Raw genomic sequence first — 21698 nt, forward strand, 5'->3', positions numbered from 1 at the left:
TTGCGCGGCGCGAGGACCGCGCGGTACTCGAGAGGAGAAGAAGCGACTCGTCTCGCGGGCGCGAGCGAGCGACTTGACTCGAGCGGTGCGCGGATCCGCGACAGCCTTCACGGCGATCGTCGACGAGTTTCGCGCTTTTCGAACGCCGAGAAGTCTTCTGATCGAAGAAAATTTTTATACTCGGGGGTTCAATCGATAGCAGCAAAACTGTTGCTGCTACTTAAATACTGCCATATTTGATGAATTATCATAACGTGATGACGATACGAAAATTGCTATTATACCTTATTAAAATTATTCACCATTACAGCAGATTTAATAGAACAGAAATTATTTCACTTCTTTAGCTAAATATTTCGCACAATTATTTTTCAATAAGATTAGTGTTTTTAACACATAGTTGTCCATGAAACAGAAAATAACTTTATCATAAAATAAAAGACAAAATTTACTTAAGTTTACATAAATATACTGTGCTAGCAAATTATTTTTCTCCGCGTGATATCTGTAATGGCCGATTTTTTCACTTCCCGATAAAATTATCCGGAGGTTAATCTCAAGTTTTAGCCAATCACGTGCATGGATCTGGTAGTTTATCTCCTGGTTAACTTTAACCGCAACATAACTGGATGTGAAGAAATCGGGCATAAGTGGAACATATAATAACGTATAACCGCACATCGCACGAAGTCTGATAATAGTGTGAGTTTGCTGTTTATTGCAAAAATGGGTGAATGTGCAGCACCATCTTGCAATAACACCTCGACAAAGGGATACGCATCAAAATAATCAAGATCAATCGCGATAACCTGTCGTTTGTGAAGTTACTAAAGTGGATTAAAATTGTCAATTCAAAATTCAGCGGGAAAATCATAAACATGGCGAACCAATCAGAAGCTGGATACCGCGTGTCCAGACATGTCTGATTAGAGGGTCACTACGCTACTCGGCGCGGTGGTCCGGGATTCGAATGGCTCGCGGTGGGTTCGTAACTTCTTTCCTCCTCCGCCCGCGGTTCGCTTTTCGCACTCGCTCGGTACGGTATGACCGACGACGAGGTTATGGCGGACAAGGGCTTCTTCATCAAATTGGTGAACGACGAGAAAGTAAGCTTGATTCACAGTCGAGTCCTCCGCTCCGTAGCCCCCCCAGGCAGCTCCTGTGAACCTTGTTAACCCTTTCACGACCGAACCTGACTTGTCTCCAAGTTTCTGTTGACTTGTCTTTCTCATTGATAGAATGAGAAGCGCGAATTATCCAATCTCTTGGAATGTTCCCAGCTTTTCGTTGATCCGCGCGTTCGTCTTGCAGGGCAAGGGGCTGTTCTCCAATCGCGCGTTCAAGGAGGGCGACGTGATACTCGAGGAGAGGCCCGTGGTCTGCTGTCAGTTCCTGTGGAACTCCGAGTTCGGTTACTCGGCGTGCGACCACTGTCTGAGGCCGCTGGAGACGGCGGAGGAGAATGTCCGCAGGTTGACGGGCAATGCAGGCCTCGTGGTGCCGCACAAGGAGTGCTGCGAGGTCAACAAGAGCTTGATAGTCAAGTGCCCTCTGTGCGGGGTCAAATATTGCGGCGTGGAGTGTCAAAATGAGGCTTCTCAGAGGTGATTGAATTTCTACGCTTGCCTGCAGCTTTTTATTACCAACGTGTTTGTTTATTTGCTTGCCATTGTTCAGGTATCACGGTACGCTGTGCCTGCAAGCGAGAGCCGAGGACAAGGGCCACCCTCTCAATCAGTTGTGCGAAACGTGGAAGCAGATGCACTACCCGCCTGAAAACGCGTCGATCATGCTGCTAGCGAGGATGGTCGCCGTGGTTAATCAGTCGAACGACAAGGAGGAGGCTCTGGCAATGTTTTCGCAGTTTTGTCACCGCACCGTCTCCAACGACACGCACGAGATCGTGCACTATCTGCTGGGGGAGAAGTTTGTGGGTCAAATCGACATCCTTCAGCAAATGATGAAGGAAGCCCTGAACACCGAGTATACCGCACATGTGTGTGTGTATGATATATATACATGTATGTTATTATTACACGTACGTTAAGGTTAACTGAGATTGTTGCTTTCAGTGGTTCACGCCGGATGGCTTTAGAAGTCTATTAGCTTTAGTAGGAACAAACGGACAAGGGATCGGTACCAGTTCGTTCAGCCGCTGGGTGAAGAACGTTTCCGCTTTAGAATTGCCCAAAGACGAGAGGATTTACGTTGACAAGTTGATAGAGAGAATTTACGATGCCATGGACGAGGGTAATCTTATCTACCTATTCTTACGATCTATTTCTCCCCCCGCGTCGCCGCGTTTCGACATTTGTGTAATTTCCGACCATCCCTCTTTCTTGCAGCAGTAGGACCGTTTTTGAATAACGAAGGGTCTGGACTCTACGTACTGCAGTCGTCGGTGAATCATAGCTGTGTACCAAACGCAGTCGTAGAGTTCCCTTATTCGAACAATACTTTAGTACTAAAAGCAATACGAGATATCAAAGCCGGCGAGGAGATCTGTACGAGCTACCTCGACGAGTGCCAGCTCGAGAGAAGCCGACATTCCAGGCAGCAGGCATTGAGCTCCATGTATCTGTTCGTTTGTCACTGCGACAAGTGCCGGATGCAGGCAAACGACCCCGACGTCACGTCCGACGAAGAGGAGTCCGACGAAGACTGATGAGTGCCGGCTGAAGATACACAAGCAAGAACAATGATACAATTTTCATAATACACAAGATATATACTGAATATCTAATCCCCCCGCCCCCCCCCTTAATGAACGACTAAGGGCATCCTGTTACGCTTTACTCGACTATCATACGTACAGCGCACCAAGTGAGCTTTATGTGACTCCAGTAAAGTAGCATGTAGGATAAACGCATCATTACACTTTAATGAACTTTTAATAAACGTACTTTATTAATGTAATAGAGGCTTTTAATGGAACATTTCTATGTCAAATTATATAACAAGTTACAGTTATTCCGCACTCTTCATTCTCGCTAATTTGGACCCGAAGGGCTGACTTTAGCCAGTGATTCTTCTCGCTGCTCTTTCATTAAACCGATCTACTTTACACGAAATTAAATATTGATTATATTATGTCAGAGTATAGTTTATATACAATTTTAAATAATTTTCTTATTCTTTATAAACAATCGTCAATTATAGCAGCTTTGTGCGTCATTATTACTCAAAAATAATATCTAACATTTCTTCACGGTTGACCAAAGTAACCTGTAGGCACTGTGTGCACGAGGTGCTTGACTGCGTCGTAAAAACATTGTATTTTCGATCGAATTTACTGGTTAATTTGACAAAGTGTTAATTCGTTTCTTCCTCTTGTCATGAGATTAGACACATACTCGGGTAAGGGCAGCGTGAACGCACCTTTTTCAATCAGAACGATTAAAAACCTAGCTAGATTGCGACTATTAAATTCCCAGCTGAAACGGAAGAAATTTTTTATGAGAAAAGCACAGTATCGTCACCACTGTACGCGTGAAAGAAAAGTACTCTTACTTCATACGGATACTGTCGGTAGATAACTTCGAAGCTACACTGTCATGGTATACAGATTGCTCTGGCGCTTTTATAACGAGCACATCTAAAGTGGGAGGGTTTTCGCCAAGACACTGCTCTCCGTAACTTCTCCGTTGCTTGCTCTGTGTATAATCCACGCCGTTCTTACTGCAACGAGATTTGCACGTCATACAGTGAGTAAAATGTAGCGCGGTTAATCCAATTGCAAAATGTCCCATAGCAGGCACATCGAGTACGGCCATGGTCAAAAAGGTTGTCCGACGTTTTACAATAAATTTTCGGAATATTCGTATCATTGCACAGATATTTGTATATATCATTCCTTTGCTTCCGTGAGTAAAAACTACAATCTCTCGCACAATAGACTGTATTTCCGAAATTTATCATGGAACGTCGGGCAACCTTTCTGGCCACGACTGCACATAGAATGTGTAAAGCTATAATTTGTCTGCAAGAGACGAACAGGGAAGGATACGATTTTCTAAATACCTGACGACGGGACTGGACGGTTGGTAAACTGGTGGTTGACTAATGTTCTCGATATGTAAAACGTTTTGTTGCCTAATCCATAATAATTTTATTAAAGATCTGAGATCCTTGCCCGACAGCTTGATCTTCTTGCCGTTGTCGCAACCCAGACTGGCAGCTATCGCCTTTACATAGCCGGACAATACGTTTTTCTTTGAGCAGAAAAAATACTTGTGTCCTAGGAACAAGGCAAAAAACGTTGGCGTGGTACGTTGGCGTGGTGCCCTCTTTTTCCTTGTTTCTTTAACATATATAAATGTGACGTTGTCATGAGTTGCAGTCTTCACCATCACTTGCAAACCGCTGGTGTGAAATTCCTCTTCAATGCGTGACTGTACCTCCCGTTGCTCAACGTATCTCGGAGCATCACTCGAGCTTGTCAATTCGTATCCGTACCATATCTTCCTCTTATCGTGTCTGCTTACATCTGAAAAATTATCGTCCCGCAAGTTGAGTATTTATCGCCCCCAGAAACTTGAATTTAATACTTATGCTTCGTCGTCCTACCTATCACTTCTAGCGTTGCCAACCTGTCGCGTAAATCCTTCTCTCTTAACTCTACGTTCTGTGAACACACAAGACGTAAAAATGAATGACATTGTAATATACAATATCTGTACTGAGAAGTAAACCTGAGGAGTAACTACAAGATTATCGACTCCAGTTGTTTATTTTATTGCTTTTCCGAAGAACAGATTTTCAAACGAACTTTGGACTATTATGAAAACAATTTTAGTAATTAGAGAACATAATTTTTCTACCCGTGAAGAATCATTACGCATCAGAAGCGATCCTTACGTCGAGAACTTCCTCGAGGATGCGCGCCACTTGAAGCGCCGTGAAGTTCTTGTGGTTCTTAATCAGCTTAGACTTGACGCGCGTCCAGGAGATCTCCGGGAAGGCGGGTAGCACGGCGTCCTCCAGTTCCTCGAACTTGAACCTCCTTATCACGAGGCCCAGCTGACGTTTGACTAGCAACGCTGAGCAACATTTCAAACGGGACGGTTACCGTTAACGCTGACATAACCTCCGAGTATCTCGGTACAGCCGAAACGCTAGGCTCGCGCGAAACACTCACCCATATTCGCTGCCGCAGATAGCGTCCATACAGAATCCCCGTGAATACTATGCGGTCACATCGAGCGCACGAGCAACTTTTAAGTCAACAAATCGACATTCTCCGAACCGACACACACGTCTTGCGCGCGCAACAAGTCGTACGCGCGAAATTTGTCCCACTTGCTCCGGAGTCCGGACCTCCAGTGGCTCCCAGTCACGTGGCCTCCGCTCTCGGTGGTTCTCGGAACGCGCTCCGCGCGCTCGACGCGCGCCGATAGGCTTGTTTTCTGTGGCCGCGTTCAGCAGGCACAACTGTTGAGTGAGCGCTCAATGATTTCTTAACATGATTGGCTGGATCTAAAAGTATTAACCAATCATACTGAGCGCTCACTCAACGATTTCTTAACACGATTGGCTGGATCTAAAAGTATTAACCAATCATACTGATCGCTCACTCAACAGTTGTGTCTGCTAAACGCGGCCAATGGAGTCGTGGGGGTGTCCCGTGGTTGATTCAGCTGCTTTTGAACAACGATTACGTCCCGCTCTGACCAGTTTTGCGCTTCGACGTCTCGCAGAGAGGTACGATTCACACTTGGCGAGCTCGGTCCACGCACAGTGATTCATTACGTAGGCACACAATTGTATTGCACCTCCAACCCGCACCGGGCAATTCGTATTTACTCAACGTTGTGCTTCAGCCGAATTTATATTTCTTTTCACTAGCCGCTTTTGAAAAAGCCTGAATTAGACGATAGAGAGAGGTTCCTTCTTCCGCTGGATTTCATAGGTCGTGTAAGTTCTCATTCATTTGCAACCTGGAATCAGTAAACCGAGAGTAAGCCTTTTGTTGACATCTCTTTCTGTTCTTCGTAGATATCGATGTGAGAAAGAAAGAGAAAGAAAGAGGGAGGAGGGGACTGCACGGAAGAATGTACATCGCGATCGAAGACGAGGCAATCGTGCCGAAACGTTTCGCCGTGTGCGACTTTTATGACGTTGAGACGTGCTTCTGTTGGGACAATGACAGACTTGTTATTTTTCCCTACACAAAGGACAGCTCTGTTGGGGCGTGCGACATGCGGATCCTGGTGACGCCGGCCCCCATCAGGAGTGTACAGTTCTTCGACAGCCGAGCCTTCGTGATATGCATGCCGCAGAGCGTCTACAAGCTGTCGCGGTCCTGCGAGTTTGCCCTCCTGAGCAAAAACGCGCTGGACATGGGCGGCGAGTTCTATCGGGTGCTCGTCGCCTGGAACAACACCGTCTACCTCGACGACAAGCAGGACAAGTCGTCCACGCTGCTGTTCCCCCTCGAGCCAAACGCGAGCGAGACGGTGTGCACGTTCTCTCTGAACCCGGCGAGCACGGAGCCGGAGCTCGTGAGCTGCTTCGCCGCCGGTTGGGAGACCGAGGGTAATCTGTGCCTCGTCGCGCATCACACGAAGCTGTACGTGCTGAGGGGCAACGCCGTACAGCTGGTTTACACCAGCGACTTCGCTATCGTGGACATTCTGCCTGTGAATAGGCGAGACAAGGTAGCGGGTCTGCTGCTTCTAACAACACGCGCCAACGCGATAATCTTTGTGCACGGCAGAGACGACAAACTGGTGTTCGAAAGGGTTAACCTTGGGGAAAACGTGAAGGACCGAGTGGCGATCTGCGCCAGTTTTAATCTATGCGTAGAGAACATTTTGTGGATACTGTGCTGCGATCTGTCCAGGCTGTATTACATAAGAAAAGAGGCCTTCGTGGATAGGGTTCAAGAGGTGAAAGTAGAGGAGAGGACATTTACGTGCATGCAGTATTACAAACCAAATATAATTCTAGGTCTGTCACAGAGGAAGGAATTGGTGGAGCTTTCGCTTGAAGGGTTAGAGAACTGGTCAGCCAGTAGTAATATCCTTCTTCGCGCTGAAATGTTTAGCAGAACAGACGTCATTATGGAGAAGATTTGCGCCAAGGCGAAGGAACTGGATGCGCTCTACGAGAACTTGACGATTGAACAAGACAAGTTGAAAAGAATAGGTCTGTACGCTGCCAAACAAAAACTACAATTAAGTCCCTGCATCGAGGTGTCCAGGCTGTGCAGGCGTCGCTATCTTGGTCTGAGTATACCGGACAAGCTGCCTAGAAATAGTTACGTGGTGTTTACCTTCACCTCTGGAAATCAAAACACGTTCTGCATAAAGAAAGTCATGGAGACGTCAATCGCGATAAAAATGCCCATCAATGAAAATTGCATACTGCACTCTTCGTCTATCCGCATGGATTTGATCACGTTGATGAATGAACAACGACCATGGTGCCTTATACAGAATTTTATAAGCTCTCCGCCGGAGAAGAAAAAAAGAGGTCGTCCCAAGAAAGATAAGACTGCCTTCATAGATGCTAAAATAGCGACGTTGCGACAATTAATAGCGGAGAAAGGAAATTTGAGCATGCCAAAGTTATGTGAAATAAAGAAAAGTATACGCGCACAGTTATAATTTCGCAGAGATATAATGGTACTTTATGCGCTGTGAATATATATGTATGTATGTATAATAAGTTTAATATGTATATATATATATTTAATACACATGTGCCACTAGTTTTCTATTGCTGTATTAGAGAACTGACTATGCAGTATAATGAGAAGTTTAACGCGATATTTTGTTATTTTACCAATTTAATTGAATAATTATATAAGTAGTACTGATTCTCATGTGATAAAAATTAAAATTTTTTTATCTTGCACGTTTCACATGTATCCCTTTTGATATACCTAAGTACATCTTAGATCTCTGCGTGCCTTCGTACTGTCTTCTAAAAAAGATTTTGTATATACAAATATACAGGGTGAGTCATTCCACATCCGACAAAATTTTTGAGAAGGTAGAACGGATCGAAATAAACAAAAAAGTCCTGTACCATTTTGCAATTTTCGCAATAGATAACGAGTAGTTGATTATTAAAAATTGTCTTAGCCCATCAGTCTACCGCCCAATTCGAGCGCACGGAAAGTGGTTTATCGCAATCGGCAATGACTACGCACGAGCGGCGCGTAAAATAAATAAGTAAATAAATAAATCAGATGTAGATTTCGATTCCATCGGTTAATTTCGCTTTAATTTAATTTTTCTGATCGCAAACGTGTAGCCGGCTATCGCGACGCGAGTCTAGTCGCGCTGTTTCCCCCTCGCCATATTTTTCTATGTTCCATGTAACATACAAACATACGTACGGACAAATATTTTTATGCCGAATTTCATTTTGATTGAAAAAGGCTAAGGAATTGTTATAGCTCGGAACGGGGGTCTAGCGTTACGCGTCGTTCGTGCATAGCCATTGCTAGAAACCCTGTAATCAGAGACTGGCCATAAGAGAGTTCGTCGAATCGTAGAAGAGTGAGATAGCCTGTGTTTCTCTTTCGCTCGCAGGAATTTGACAAACTCTTTTATGACCAGTCTCTGATTACAGGGTCTCCAGCCATTGCCGGATGCGATAAATAACTTTCTGTGCGCAAGGCAATGTCGATCGCCGGGAGGCCACATCTCACCACGCGCTCAAATTGGGCAGTAAGTCGGGCTAAGACAACGATTTTTAATAATTAATTATTCGTTAACTATTACGGAAATTGTAAAATGGTACAGAACTTTTCTGTTCATCTCGATCCGTTCTACTTTCTTGCAAATTTTGTCGGATGTGGAATGACTCACCCTGTATATATATATATTTAATTACATAATTGCAGTACGGAAAAGGTATAGGAAAGGAGTTGTGAGAAATTGTATTGCAATTCTTAGAATTTAGAATAAAAGTGAGAAGAACGGACGTAAAGAGACTCGGGCAAATGGTAAGTTATGAAAGATATCTAATTATAGACACTTTATAAAGATAATATAATCTAAGGAAGAACATATTTATTGTAATAAATATTCTTTCATATAAAACTTTGTCACACGTTAGATCGGCTCTCTTTGTTACTCAAATTCTCGGTTATCGAAATTACATTTCTCTACGAGTTCTTTCGCCCCCGTAACATTCACAACGTACCAGCTTTGATATTTCCAGAGTATATTATGTACGTAAATGTAATCAATCTTTAGTGTCCTAGTAATTCGAGGCAATAGTATTCACGTTTTATTTGGAAAAGAATATGCTAAGCGGGGGATCAACGTTCGTAACATACTAAACATATGGCAGCAAACTTACTAAGTAATAATAGAAAATCATTATTTAAAAATGACAGACATGACAAGTCTCAATAAATATATATATGAAATGAGGAGTATACACGTTAACACGACATTCATTATATTACATACGCTGTGTAAACCATTTCTGTAAAAAATGTCACGTTTTTATATTTATCTTCCACGCTGTAACTTCATCTATGTAACAGTTTATTGTATCTAGACCTATTATTCTGCAATAGAATGCTGTTTTTCTTTTATCAGGTGTAATATATTTCTTCTCTACACATAATATTTCCGTTTAGACTCAGATAGTACAAAATATTAATAATATTCACTCGCAGTTCTTCTCTTATTGATTTCCTTTTTGTAAGTACTTCGATCAGTAATCTACAGAGAACAATGTTCAGGTAACCACTTCCTAGCTCGATACATTCTACAGAATCCAAAGATCAAATTACGCTTTGTAAAATATTTTAATACAGAGATAATCCGCGATTAGCAGACGCATACTATGCAGGCGTATTTCAAGTTAACTTTTTTTTTTAATTTTATTTTATTCCTGCTGTGTATTTCAGATCTGCTAATGTAGAATCACCTCGTACAGATACATAGAAAGGCTCGCTTTTTAACGCTTTATGCCTAATAATTACAATGTAATACATCGCATTGATGCATTTAATCATCACAAGTACTCAATTAACAGCAATATAAATTATATTGTACATTCGCCGCGTCTTATAAAACTGAGGACAACAGTTTATGGAAATTAAACTCCTGAAAAAGTATTAACAATATTACGGAGTGAAAAAAAGGTTTCACAATACAGCTATAGGCATTCATTCCTAAAATTATGACATCAAACAATTGTACAATAAAAGGCAACATTTATATATTATGTAATTTCAAATTTCACATGCTACAAAAGTTTAGATAAAAAAAAGAGTATACTACGCTAAAAAAATCTATTCTTAAAGTAAATAATTCTGTTTCTTTAGCAAACATTTAATCTTTTATTTTCACGTAAAACAGTTCTTCAAGATAATAAATCAATCAGTCGTCAGTTCACAAATTAAGTACCTAATAGATAAAGTTCACTAGGAGAGGACTAAATCCTTGCGTTTCCTATGTACATTTGTATGATACAGATACAATTTCCGTAGCTTAATATTACATATGGTTTGCTAATCGGAACGATTAAATTGTTGCTAAGGAAAGATGAAATGCAACTCAAGCAAAGAAAAAAAAAACAAAATTTTACTTTGTTTCTTAATCTTAACGGAAGTCGTAAGAAAAACAGTACATGTTTCCTGCACTTATCTCAAGATCATTTCATTAGAATAATGAATGCAAGAAGAAATGATATAAGTACGTGACTGAGCCAGTTACGATAGGAATGTAACTAACGTATCGATGAAACGTCGGTTTCTTAAGAGAAGAAAAAGCGGAACGAAATACCCCTAGTAAAAAAAAAATATTTAAACACACAACGATAATATCTATATAGAGAATTTTTTAAGGCACGTAATAAAAGTACAAGTAATTATATTAATTATGTACCAAGTCATCTCTTTGCCGCTACTTTGCTAATTGGGCCATTTAAGCTATCATGTACGTTTAAATTCACATACAACTTAAAAAAAAAGCTGTAACTAAAATCTCTGGTTTTTTGAAAAGTGACCTTCGAGAGACACCAAACATTCTTCAAACATTTTTTTCTGTTTTCATTTAATTTGTACTGTTTTCTAATATATATATGTAATGATAGTATTCGACCGTGTGGTTGATTCCATATATTTCACTTTTGTTTCTATAACGAATCTTTCGTACTAAAATATATTCAAAATAATGTCAAGGCATTATTGCAGCGTAGTTTCTATCACTTTTCTCTAAATCAGCTAAAAACTGTACCCGCAATGTCGTTCATTTTACCCGCGTTGAAACAATCATGGCGTAATATCATGACAGAACATTACATATGCTGCACACTCTGTGAAACCTAGAGATACGTAAAAAGATGTCTAAAACAAAGACAGAGGAGTCGTTGATACATGCAATCGTAAAATGGAAGCAATTCTTTTGTTCATCCTAAGACATGTTAGTAAATAAATCCTAATTCTCTTCCTCTTTTCCACACAAGTACCTTCTTTAATCATTATATATCTTGACTTAATCATTTATCGCGCGTGCGCCCGCGCGTGCGTGTGTGTGTGTGTGTGAAATGCTATTAATCGATCACGTGCTACTCTCTTCTTTGCAAGTTAACGATACAAACTGACTTTTGATACCTACGAAACTTAACGACTCACGAAAGCCGAGGGTCGGGTACAGCCTCCAAGCCAATCGCTAAAAATATGAGGCGTCTCTCTCGCGATAAATATCTAAGTAATTCGTGAAGTTCTAATGTCACAGTAACAAAATGTGTCATGCCAGCATGTTACGCTCTGTGTTGCTCGATGCTCGTAACATTACCGATTTCGCCGACAGTGCCGAGTGTCGTCGGCCGTTCTGCAAGCGTTAAGAGTTATCCTGTTTGGGCAAGAGATTTGTTCGTTCTTCATCGCCGTTCACCTTCTTCACGGTGGGCGACATTCGTGCCACCTCGGACTGCCGAGCGAGAATGTCCATGTCGAGAGCGTTCAACGAATCGCGTTTAGCGTGAAATTCCACTGGACTCGTTTGTACCTTGAATGCATACGTGCAACGTGTCGTAAATTAGAAGGAGACAAATCTCGTCATGAATTTCGGGATTAAAGAATGTGATGTATGTATAGATACCTTTGGGAATGAATTATTCTTGACTTTCCCCTCATTCAGCGGCGAGACAAACTTCGAATTCGTGATCGGACTGGCGCTGACCGGAAGCGGTGACGTAGGCGCCGTTACGCTGCGTATGGGCGAATGAATAACGGAGCCCTTTCCCTTCTCATTGTCCGTCGATCTGTCCGCGAGCAATATCGGAGATTCAGGTACACTGCGATCGTCCTCCTCAAGAGAGTGCAGCAACTGTGAATTGATAAGACCGTCTGTCATTTCGTATTCAATACGGTTGGCGAAAAGGTTCCATAAGATAAGTCATAATATTATAGTTTGTGATTCGTGTGGCAGATCGCAACCTTTTCCACTTCATCGTCGAACTGTTCCTGATTAGGCATCGGATCCTTTTGACTTCTCTCCAAAAGTGTGGCGCGCTTCGCGGCGAGATACAGAGATCTCTTGACTTTTACGTAGAATACCTCGGTCACCGCGCGCACTGTGTAGTCTGGTATAAAGGTATGACGCAGCATAGAATCCAAATTGACCGACTGAATGCTCCCGACTGTCTGCGGGTTCGCATTCGTAGGCGATTCGGCTGGAAACAGAAAGAGTAGATATATCGTGCGAATAAAGCTTCGTTTGCGTGGGTAAACACTGTCAAGATTATATCTCATTCTCACCGATGCCGATGTTAGCGGTAAGGGCTTGCGATCCGAAATACGTGAAGGGACCGCTCTCAAACATCATATTCTCCTTCCCCACCGTCACTTCGACGCGACCTTCTAAAATTAGCACGAAGTAATCGACCGCTTTTCCCTGCTGATAAATTATCGCGGCTGGATCGGTTTTGGCTTTCTCGCGCGATTTCACTTTAATGTGATAAATAATATCTTGCTTCAATAAACGTCGCAGGATCGTCTCCAATATAACATCGGGTTTAAACGAGTCCACAGCTGAAGATGACACACACACACACACGATATAATTACAAGCCAAACATCGTAAGATATTATATGTCTGTAAACGTTTTGCAATCCGCTCGATATTGCTCCTTACTTGTTGATAAGTACTGGAACATCGCCAACGTTAATTGCGGCGAGATGTGAATTCGTTGATTTTCCTTCTTCTCCGCAAATATAGTAAAATCCGTTGGCATTTTCGAACGCACCTGTCTCTTACGTTTACTCCTGTTATCCGCTGCAAAAATTAACACGCGGCATTAAGCGACTTACGAATTTCACGTGCAAATTCGAAAGAACTTTCGCTTTGCGGAAGGGTTTCGCGGCGAAGCGCGAATAAACGGCAGAACAAAACCTACTAAACACATCCGTCTCGTCAATAATCTCAGCCTGAATTAATTCTTCGATAACATCCTCCAACGTTACCAAACCAATCACCTCGTAAAACGGATCGCCTTCGCCCTCGTTGTTAACTCTCTGCACAAAAGCCATGTGACCTTTGTGACCTGAAAATGTACACGCGTGATCGTTATTACTCGTCACTCTCATGAGATCTAACCGAGGGAAAAGAAAGGGACTCAAAGAGAGTTGCATTATACAGACCTTCCTTGAATTGTTTAAACATTATGTCCAATGTGACATCCTCAAAAATAAAATTACACGGATTTTGATAGAATTGGCAAAGTGTCTTGAGAGGCATGTTATCGTCGGGATCAACGAAAGCGAGGTCTTTGATATACAGCATCGTTACTATGTTCGTTCTTACATCTTCGTACACTGGTATACGTGAGAATCCTAAAAATAAAACGCACAATTTCGTCCTACAAGCTTCGCTCCGTAAAATCCAATCGCTAAGCATCGTTTAACAATTATTAAACAGCCACTGAATCACCGAATCAGGACCTGATAAGCTACATGTTCACCTGACATTTATCTTCGATAAATGTTTAATTAAACTGATAATATTTACGAGCGACTAACACAGAGGAGTGTACGAGCGTCGTTAAACTTCTTTCGAAACGTTAATTGACCATTAATACCTGATTTCATAATCTCAGACACAGTTTCAAAGTCTAGAATAGCGTTATAGTTCAACATGTATACATCTTCGATTCTGGTCATTACATCCTTTACGGTCTTCTTTCGCAGTTCTAACGCTCCTGCAATTATATTTACTTCATCTTTCTCTAAATCGTTGTATTCGTTCGTTACCTAGAAAGGTTCCTGTATAGTATTAATGCATCAATTTCAAAGATTCATGCATTTCAGGCATTTCTAGTAAAATTTTACAATCAACTCGGATAGGTGATATTGATCGCAACGAAGAAACTACGTTAATTAATTAGTCAAGTGTCGGAAACCGGTGGAACACTACAATTTAATTATTCATACCGCGAGACATTCTAATTCAATTTATTGTAACCGCAGTCATTTAATTTCTTACCTTAACCAACTCTTTCAAGCGTTCTCGATTATATACATTCCCGATCTCTTCACCAAGAAGGACATCAAGCAACTTGCTGATTGGATAACTTAATGGAAAGGTGATTGCCATTGTCAATTTGGTCAGATAGATGGTCTTTGCGCCGACGCACAATCCGTGCCTGCTGCAAAAGGCCTACAACACACGCGCGAATCGCATCTTCAGAATCGAGATCGGAACTCCGTGTAAACTGCACGGAAAAAGCATTCGCGTAATAATACGGAAAAAAAACATACCTGCGGCGAGATCTCGCCAAAAATGACAATAGCTAACGTCGAGCAGATAACTGCGACAATCCCGGATGTCAACTCATCCAGCAATATCGTGAATATCGAATTGACAAGAACGTTGGAAAACAGAATCGAACACAAAAGGTAATTTCCATGATTTCTTACTGGCTGAATAGTTCTTGCATACTTTCTCTCCTACAACGTGGAAGTGACGCAACGTAAGTCGGGCGGAGGGAAATGAAAACGCAGACAGGATATTAAAAAGAGAGTGAGAGGAGGAAAAAAACGGATTTGCTTACTTTTTCCGTACCAGTGTTGACGAGTATTTTCAGTTCGGTCCTATCTATCGCCATTAAACCGAGATTGAGACCGGAGAAAAGTGCGGACAAACTGAGACAAACGAGAATGATCAAGATAGTGAGCCAGAGCGGTAGTAATTTCTCATATGTGCTGATCTGAAAGTTCTGAACTATAAATAATTGTTTCTACTCTCAACAACGGGGAGTTCAATATCAAGCCTTATTGTACAATATAAGTCTCTACACAGTTATTCGCCTGAAATCGGGACGGCGAAAGAGAGCGAGATCTCTCTCTCTCTCGAGTCGAGGGAAGAGAAGATAAGTATATGCTCACAGTGTTGTACAGCTTGGTGCCTTGGTGCCTGAACAGCACGTCATCCTTCTTCAATTTCTCCTTCTCGTACAACGGCCGTTTGGCGCATACGTAAAACGACGAGCCCAGGGGAAGCGTCACGCGTACGGTCGCCGTGGTTTCCTCTACGTTTTCCACCTGAAACATCGGCAGGTAAAATACATTTTAACAATCCCGAAAGACATATATATTCACTGGTCGGGAACAACCGAGGGATAAACCGCTGAGGGCATTGTGGTGGATAGATTTCGGGCATTACGGGCATTACACGGAGAGAATCTTCCTCTTAAAATTTACCCTGGAAATTATGTAATCGTGGGACAACATGGCATTTGGAACAACTTTGTGAATTTTTTAAATTTTACCGCACATTTTTCTAGTAAAATGTATAATAAAATTTCACAAAACTCTCATAAAGTTCTTCAAAATGCCACGCTCACGCGATTTTCGGGCATTAGTGGGCATTAGTGGGTGTTAGTTGGTCTTGCTGGAGCATTATAAAGAATCTAAAAAGACAAAGCAAAGTAAAATGTGATAAAATAAGATACTAAGCTACAGTAATGGCCCACTGGGCGTTAGTAGGCATTGGCGTACATGATTTTGATCAGCGGTTTACGGGAGCAGCGCGAGCGATACTCACCGGAAACTCGTCGCTCTTGATCTTGTCGCACATGACACCCCGTTCGGCCGGCACATCGGTGAAGGCGATCAGGGTGTCCCTCGTGATACCGGTGCCGAACAGCCGAATCACCGCCTTGGACCTGGCCAGGATCCGAGGGATACCCTTGTCGTCGTGACTGGGCTCCTTGTCGGCCGTGTCTATCCGCAGCCCCTCGATATGTATGTCCGTGTAGTTGTCCGGGGTGCTTTGGAAACCTTCGAACGGGTCGTCGCGTCGCGTGCGAAAGTACCTTCTGCAAGTGACAAGTTCGCAGCTTTGAGTCCTGTGTTCTGTGACAACATTTTTCGCTCTACGAGAGCTCTTTATTCTTTGCGCTCTTCGCTCTCTCTTGTTCTACGACTTATACAAGTACAGCGTAACGGAATATTTTTACAGGATATACTCCTTAGCTCTGTATTCCGTAAGATTCTCGTTCTATGAGCTCTGTAACTCTAACTTTTGTTCTATTCGCTCTTCCTCCCTTGCTCTACAATGCTACATAGCTTATAGAATGGAAATAAAATGTTACAGAATGTTTTAATAGAATGTGCTCCTTAGGGACACTATTTCCAACGCCTGTTAACTCCAACCGACGGTTAACTTTTCGAAATAGTCAATTTCTGTTGGAACAGTGGCCCTTAGCCCTGTGTAACTCTTTAGCTTTGTTCTTTTCATGTTTCCTCCCTTGCTCCGTAGCTAATAGAATACGACGTTACCGAACATTTTAATAGAATATGCTCTCTAAAAGACAATCAGTGCGTTATCACTGAAAATAGTTAGAAGAATAGCACTAAATAATTCAGTGCTACACTAAAATCAACATATTATTCTGTAAATTTTAACAGATAAATCTTGTTACCAATAATATAGAACATATGTATTGTGTAAGATTAAAAAATTAGTACACATTGTGTTGTCTTAACACTTCTTTTCAAGTATTTTAACAGTTTTACATTCGAGGTCAATTAACAAAATAGCAACATGTTAAATTAACACATGAATGTGTTAAACATTTAACACAAAAATTTTTACCGGCATTTTCTTTAACAAGAAAACACATTTTCCAAATGTGTAGGCATTGTTTGGGCATTAGGCCTTGCTAGGGCATTACAAAGATAAAATAAGATGAAATAAGGTAAAACAAGGTAAATAAGACAAAATAAGATAATAAGATAAAGTAATGCCCACTGGGCATTAGTGGGCAACGGTGTACAAGATTTTGGTCAGCGGTTTCCCCCCTCAATGAATTTATTACCTTTGGAGCGAAATCTGTTTAGTGGAAAATCCATTGTTAGATTGTGCAATCGTTGCGAAAAAAGATTTGCAATTGAATTTGGGTATTAAAGACCTGCTATCTCATATTACAAACCTATCTCATAATAGAGTTTCCTCTACAACTGTGGATCAGTGAATATTCACTGTGTTCAGTGATAATTCACTGATTGACTTTCAGAGATTGCCCCTTAATTCATTCTCCATTTACTATTGTATCGTCGCCGTTATTATAATCGCGACATTTTTAAGTGCGGGCGTATCCCGTGAAGAAAAATAGCGGTCGCGAGCGGCGCACGAAGTGTTATCGGGACTCATTCCCGAGATACCGATGTAACTCGTTAATCTGCGGAATGGAGAGTAACGGGAGCCCTTTCATAAATAAGGCTATCGTCTCGCGATATAGAGATAACGAGATTTCAGATGGTCGATAAATAAACATGAAAAAGAAACTACGTCACCGTGAAACGCGCGAGGTCTCGCACGAAAGTCATTTGCTCGTCCTCGTGAAATATCGAGCGCGAACAAATGAGAAAATGACTCGAAACGATTTCATGCAATCACTCCTCCACCGAGAATCGATTATTGCAATGAAAGTGGTCGAGATAGAGTTCGAGCGCGTTTCAACGGAAAGATTCTACCGAGGCCAAGCCGCAAGTCGGAGCGAAAGGTCGATTATTTTAGGCCTTTTCCCGCGACGAGACGGCGAATCTCTCGCAACTGCGGAGTGTCGTAAACGCGTCCTGTGCGTAAGGGCTCGCCAGCACACGAAAAATATTTGAGCGGCAACTTGAGACTCGAAGGAAGTAACCAGTCCAGAGCGTAAACAGTCGTTTTGAAACTGACGCAATGCCGAAGGGCCCGACGAGACACACGAGAAACCTTCAGCGATAAAACTTGAGATTTAAGGGAAATGAAATCTGAGTCAAGAATGTAAGCCGTTTTGAAACTGACGCGCAATGCCTAGGGCCCGAGCACACGAAAAACCTTAAGCTGTAAAAGTTGAGATTCGAGGGAAATAAAAACTGAGAATCAAGAATGTAAGCAGCCGCTTTGAAACCTAAGCCATGCTGAAAAATCCGATTGGTTGAAATTCCTAGGTCTTAAGATTTACCGTTCAAACGTTTTCGCGTGTTTCCAGCTTGAACATTTCGATTGGGTAGAAAATCTCACGTCTCAAGTCTCGCTGCTCAAGTTCTTTTGTGTTTCCAGCTTAAACGCCCCGCGAGCCGTCGGAAGCGGCGGGATATATGGGTCGCGCGCCAATTTCTATTTTTGCTCATTGAAAATCCGCGCGGGGCCCCGTTGGACCGCCGCCAGTCCGCGTGAGAGGTGCCACGCGGTCAATAGTTTTAACGTCCGCGATATCGCGCCGCGGCGCGTGTAGTTATCACCGTCTCCCCCCCCCGCGCGGCATCGCCGCCACGACGGATTCCACGGCGTGGCCGAAATGCGTCGAGCGTCTAAAGTTGCGCATTCCTCGCGTGACCGAGGAGCGATAACGTACACACGCCGCCCTGAAACGCCTCGTCGCCTCGCGCGGATCGCCGCTATTACCCGTAGTATAACTAATAGGCCCGCTCGGTCATTTGTTTCGTTTTGCGTCGATCCCTTCTGCATATCCGACATTTCGTTGGTCCAGTCAATGAGAGGAAAGTTGTACGTGTGGTGGTGTGGCTTTGATGAGTACATATACACACACACACACGTCGCTGGATCCTGCCTGGATGGAATACCGCGTGATTGGGACCGCAGGATCAAAGGGGCTGGCAGAGAATGGACCTCACTAGTTATATTCTATTGTGATACAACTAGTACACTGAAAAAACAATCCGGTTGCATTAATTAAAAATCTGGTAGATTCAACCAGTCGTTTGTTAGAAATTGAACGAGTCAGAATTACTTTGGACTTTTCCAGATGAGTAGTGAAGTCTAGCAAACTTCTGGTTACGAAATATCGTGCCCTATCGGGCTAACTAGAAATTCTGATTGGTTTGATCAAAATACTGTATATACAAAATATTGTATCATACATGTCTTGTTGATACAATCCAAGCATTTTTCTCAGTGTAGGTCCACTCCGACGTTTTGTTGGTCCAGTCAATGAGAGAAAAGTTGTGTGTGCGGTGGTGTGACTTTGACGAGTGCGTATACACACACATACACACATGCACACGTCGCTAAATCCTGCCCGGGTGGAATACCACGTGATCGGGGCCGCGAAGATCAACGGGGCCGGCAGAGAGTGGACCTACTAATTATACCATGCTATTACGCGGCGTCTACAACGAGATCTTTAAGACATAATACTTAGGAAAGTGACACAATCGAGTTGGCCATTCCATTAAATCTTTACATCTAAAGTTCTTTGCGGACGCCGCAGTACCTAATCCGTCGACGGCGACGACGGTTCGGTTGCCTCCCCCCTGTCCCCGCGAAGACGTTGACGGCGAGAGGGCAGACGGACGGCCGCCCCGAAAGGGAAGACCGCGTTACGCGCGGCGGCTGTGACTTATCGAAAACTAAACGGTCCGCGTAGTCCGCGTGCCGCGCCGAGTCATTCGCCTCCTCCATAAATCACGCGCCGTAATGTTCGTGGGAAACGAACGGAGATAATTCCGGCGTGTATATACATTTCGCAAATATATATAGCGCTCGCACCGTCTGCGCGATTAGACGGCGTAGAGCAAAGAGAGGCGGGCTTTGCTTGTTTGCGGAAACTCTAGGACGCTTCCCTACGCCCCGGCTCCGCTTCTTCGCACGCGGCATTCGCAGTTGCCGCCACAGCCGCCGCCGGTCCCGCAGGGTTTAAATCGCCGGAGACGTCGCGCGTGAGAAGGTCGCACCTGCAATCCCATTTTGTAATTTGACACAAACGCTGGAACTGCGCGCGGCTCGACGCGTCGAGCAATCGGCTTAATTAAAGGAAGAGTCACAACCCAAGGTCTTTAATACCGCGGCTGCAATGTTAATGTCCAGCGCGAAATACTTAAATACTTTCCATTACCTCATGTCTGTTTTTAGATACTCTTAGTCACACTCTGTCGATGATGTATTTATATGATTTCGTGCGTCCTCGCGCGCTTGTTGTTTCAGGAATCGCGCTGACTCGTCGCACGCGGCGAGCAGATAAAGCCGTAGGAGCAATAGCGGAAAATGCACGAGTGCGGGAAAAGCAGATTTGCGGGCGACGAGAGGAAAGGGGGAGGAAGAGGAAAATGCAGAGAGGAGACAAAAATGAAGCCGAAGAAGCAACGTAAAGCAGACGACGAGTGAGGAAAGGTGTAAAGATGCAGACGAAGCGAGGAAGAGTAGGAAGAAGCCGAGGCAACGGACGAGGACAACGAGCCGAGGAAGAGGACGGGGTAGGCGCATTCTCGCTGCCGGAGATAGAAAAGCGGCCATCCAAGAGATTACTTACTCCGGTCGCGCCTGGTACCGGCGGAATTCAATGAAGTAGCTGTCGCCGAGGTTGCTCCACTTGTCGTCGCTGCCGTTTCTCAGGCAAAAGTAGACGGTGGTAACCTTCGTGTCCGGGAGCGAGCGGAATCGGTAGACCGCGCGCTTGCCCGACGGCGACGTCCACACCGCGTCCAGAGCGTTGTCCGCTCCCGGCGGGCACTCGCGGCTCGACGGCGACCATCGTGGCGCGAGGTCGCGATTCAGGCCGGCGCCCAGGAACTCGACCAAGCGCCCGCGGCAACTGTCGCCGTAATCGTGGGGCTCGGTGACGATGGCGACGACCGCGAACGAATTATTCACCGCGGGCTGGACCACGCGCGACGTAACGTCGCCGCGACGCCCGGTGCCGTTGGCCGCCGTCTCCGTGCTCCTCCCCGTCGCCGCCGACGCCGCGGGCGTCGGCGGGACGAACGTCGGCGCGCCGGCATTCGCTAGCTCGGCGACGTACACAGCAACGAGCGGCAAAAGGATCGCCGTCGGCGCGAATCGCGGACGGCCGACATACTGCGCCATCATACGACCACTGTGACTCCGCCGACAACTTCACTCGGCTCGAGCCGAGGGCTAGTAGTTGTATTTATAATGCGCCGCCGCGGCTGCGCGCGCGCACGCGCCGCGCGCCCGCTCCCTTTTGCTCGCGCGGACGTCCTCCTCTCTTTTTCCGCGCTGGAGGTTGAAGGCTCGTTTCCAGAGGATCCCTCCACGCGTGGAAACGCGAGCTCCGAAATTGATTCCGCGACCAAATCGCAACAACAACAGCAACGAGGCTCTAAAAAAAGACCGAAAAGGGTAACGAAGAAGGACAAAGTAGAAAGAAGCTGGAGCAAAAAGATAAAACAAGATGCCGAATGAAGAAAGCGACAAACCGACGATAAATAACTGTACTACCGACAATACCGACGGTCGGGCCGCGCTTACCGACCGCGC

General features: G+C 44.0%; 4 protein-coding genes across 7 annotated transcripts; 2 read left to right on the top strand and 2 right to left on the bottom strand.

Annotated features, from left to right (window-relative positions):
• Positions 1 to 938: 938 nt before the first annotated feature.
• On the top strand, positions 939 to 2916 carry LOC105570064 (SET and MYND domain-containing protein 5). Its single transcript, XM_012027005.1, has 5 exons — positions 939 to 1106; positions 1312 to 1604; positions 1678 to 1996; positions 2073 to 2250; positions 2346 to 2916. The coding sequence occupies exons 1-5, from the start codon at positions 1044 to 1046 to the stop codon at positions 2663 to 2665; spliced, it is 1173 nt and encodes a 390-aa protein (XP_011882395.1). The 5' UTR covers positions 939 to 1043; the 3' UTR covers positions 2666 to 2916.
• LOC105570063 lies at positions 2886 to 5394 on the bottom strand. The gene is made up of 6 exons (XM_012027004.1): positions 5138 to 5394; positions 4858 to 5039; positions 4567 to 4624; positions 4021 to 4486; positions 3511 to 3678; positions 2886 to 3434 (listed from the first exon to the last, which is right to left on the bottom strand). Exons 1-6 carry the CDS (start codon positions 5139 to 5141, stop codon positions 3290 to 3292), a joined length of 1023 nt encoding a protein of 340 aa, XP_011882394.1. The 5' UTR covers positions 5142 to 5394; the 3' UTR covers positions 2886 to 3289.
• Positions 5395 to 5559: 165 nt separating this feature from the next.
• On the top strand, positions 5560 to 7973 carry LOC105570065. Of its 4 annotated transcripts, XM_012027008.1 has the most exons (3): positions 5560 to 5700; positions 5845 to 5913; positions 5995 to 7973. In XM_012027008.1, exon 3 carries the CDS (start codon positions 6051 to 6053, stop codon positions 7605 to 7607), a length of 1557 nt encoding a protein of 518 aa, XP_011882398.1. In that variant the 5' UTR covers positions 5560 to 5700; positions 5845 to 5913; positions 5995 to 6050; the 3' UTR covers positions 7608 to 7973. The 4 variants fall into 4 exon arrangements, with proteins under 4 accessions (XP_011882398.1, XP_011882396.1, XP_011882397.1 ...); XM_012027006.1 differs by having other exon boundaries at positions 5560 to 5913; XM_012027007.1 differs by having other exon boundaries at positions 5560 to 5908.
• A 2276-nt stretch (positions 7974 to 10249) lies between these two features.
• LOC105570067 (metal transporter CNNM4) lies at positions 10250 to 21390 on the bottom strand. Its single transcript, XM_012027010.1, has 14 exons — positions 20731 to 21390; positions 16017 to 16290; positions 15359 to 15514; positions 15025 to 15180; positions 14732 to 14920; positions 14457 to 14630; positions 14053 to 14224; positions 13616 to 13807; positions 13372 to 13518; positions 13110 to 13250; positions 12734 to 13006; positions 12413 to 12648; positions 12075 to 12302; positions 10250 to 11981 (listed from the first exon to the last, which is right to left on the bottom strand). The coding sequence occupies exons 1-14, from the start codon at positions 21285 to 21287 to the stop codon at positions 11814 to 11816; spliced, it is 3063 nt and encodes a 1020-aa protein (XP_011882400.1). The 5' UTR covers positions 21288 to 21390; the 3' UTR covers positions 10250 to 11813.
• Between the last annotated feature and the right edge of the window lie 308 nt (positions 21391 to 21698).

Source organism: Vollenhovia emeryi, unplaced genomic scaffold (assembly GCF_000949405.1).
Source record: "Vollenhovia emeryi isolate VEMERY1.0 unplaced genomic scaffold, V.emery_V1.0 DF939122.1, whole genome shotgun sequence".
In the NCBI taxonomy this organism is placed as follows: Eukaryota; Metazoa; Arthropoda; class Insecta; order Hymenoptera; family Formicidae; genus Vollenhovia; species Vollenhovia emeryi.

Coding starts and splice junctions, on each gene's coding strand:
- LOC105570064 (XM_012027005.1), top strand. CDS start 1,044: ATGACCGACGACGAGGTTATGGCGGACAAGGGCTTCTTCATCAAATTG. Junction 1,997..2,072: donor ACACCGAGTATACCGCACAT/GTGTGTGTGTAT, acceptor TGTTGCTTTCAG/TGGTTCACGCCGGATGGCTT. Junction 2,251..2,345: donor TTACGATGCCATGGACGAGG/GTAATCTTATCT, acceptor TCTTTCTTGCAG/CAGTAGGACCGTTTTTGAAT.
- LOC105570063 (XM_012027004.1), bottom strand. Junction 4,487..4,566: donor GGCAACGCTAGAAGTGATAG/GTAGGACGACGA, acceptor ATAATTTTTCAG/ATGTAAGCAGACACGATAAG. Junction 3,435..3,510: donor ACCGACAGTATCCGTATGAA/GTAAGAGTACTT, acceptor CTTCCGTTTCAG/CTGGGAATTTAATAGTCGCA.
- LOC105570065 (XM_012027006.1), top strand. CDS start 6,051: ATGTACATCGCGATCGAAGACGAGGCAATCGTGCCGAAACGTTTCGCC.
- LOC105570067 (XM_012027010.1), bottom strand. CDS start 21,287: ATGATGGCGCAGTATGTCGGCCGTCCGCGATTCGCGCCGACGGCGATC. Junction 16,291..20,730: donor CGGTACCAGGCGCGACCGGA/GTAAGTAATCTC, acceptor TGTCACTTGCAG/AAGGTACTTTCGCACGCGAC. Junction 13,808..14,052: donor GTCTGAGATTATGAAATCAG/GTATTAATGGTC, acceptor TTTTATTTTTAG/GATTCTCACGTATACCAGTG.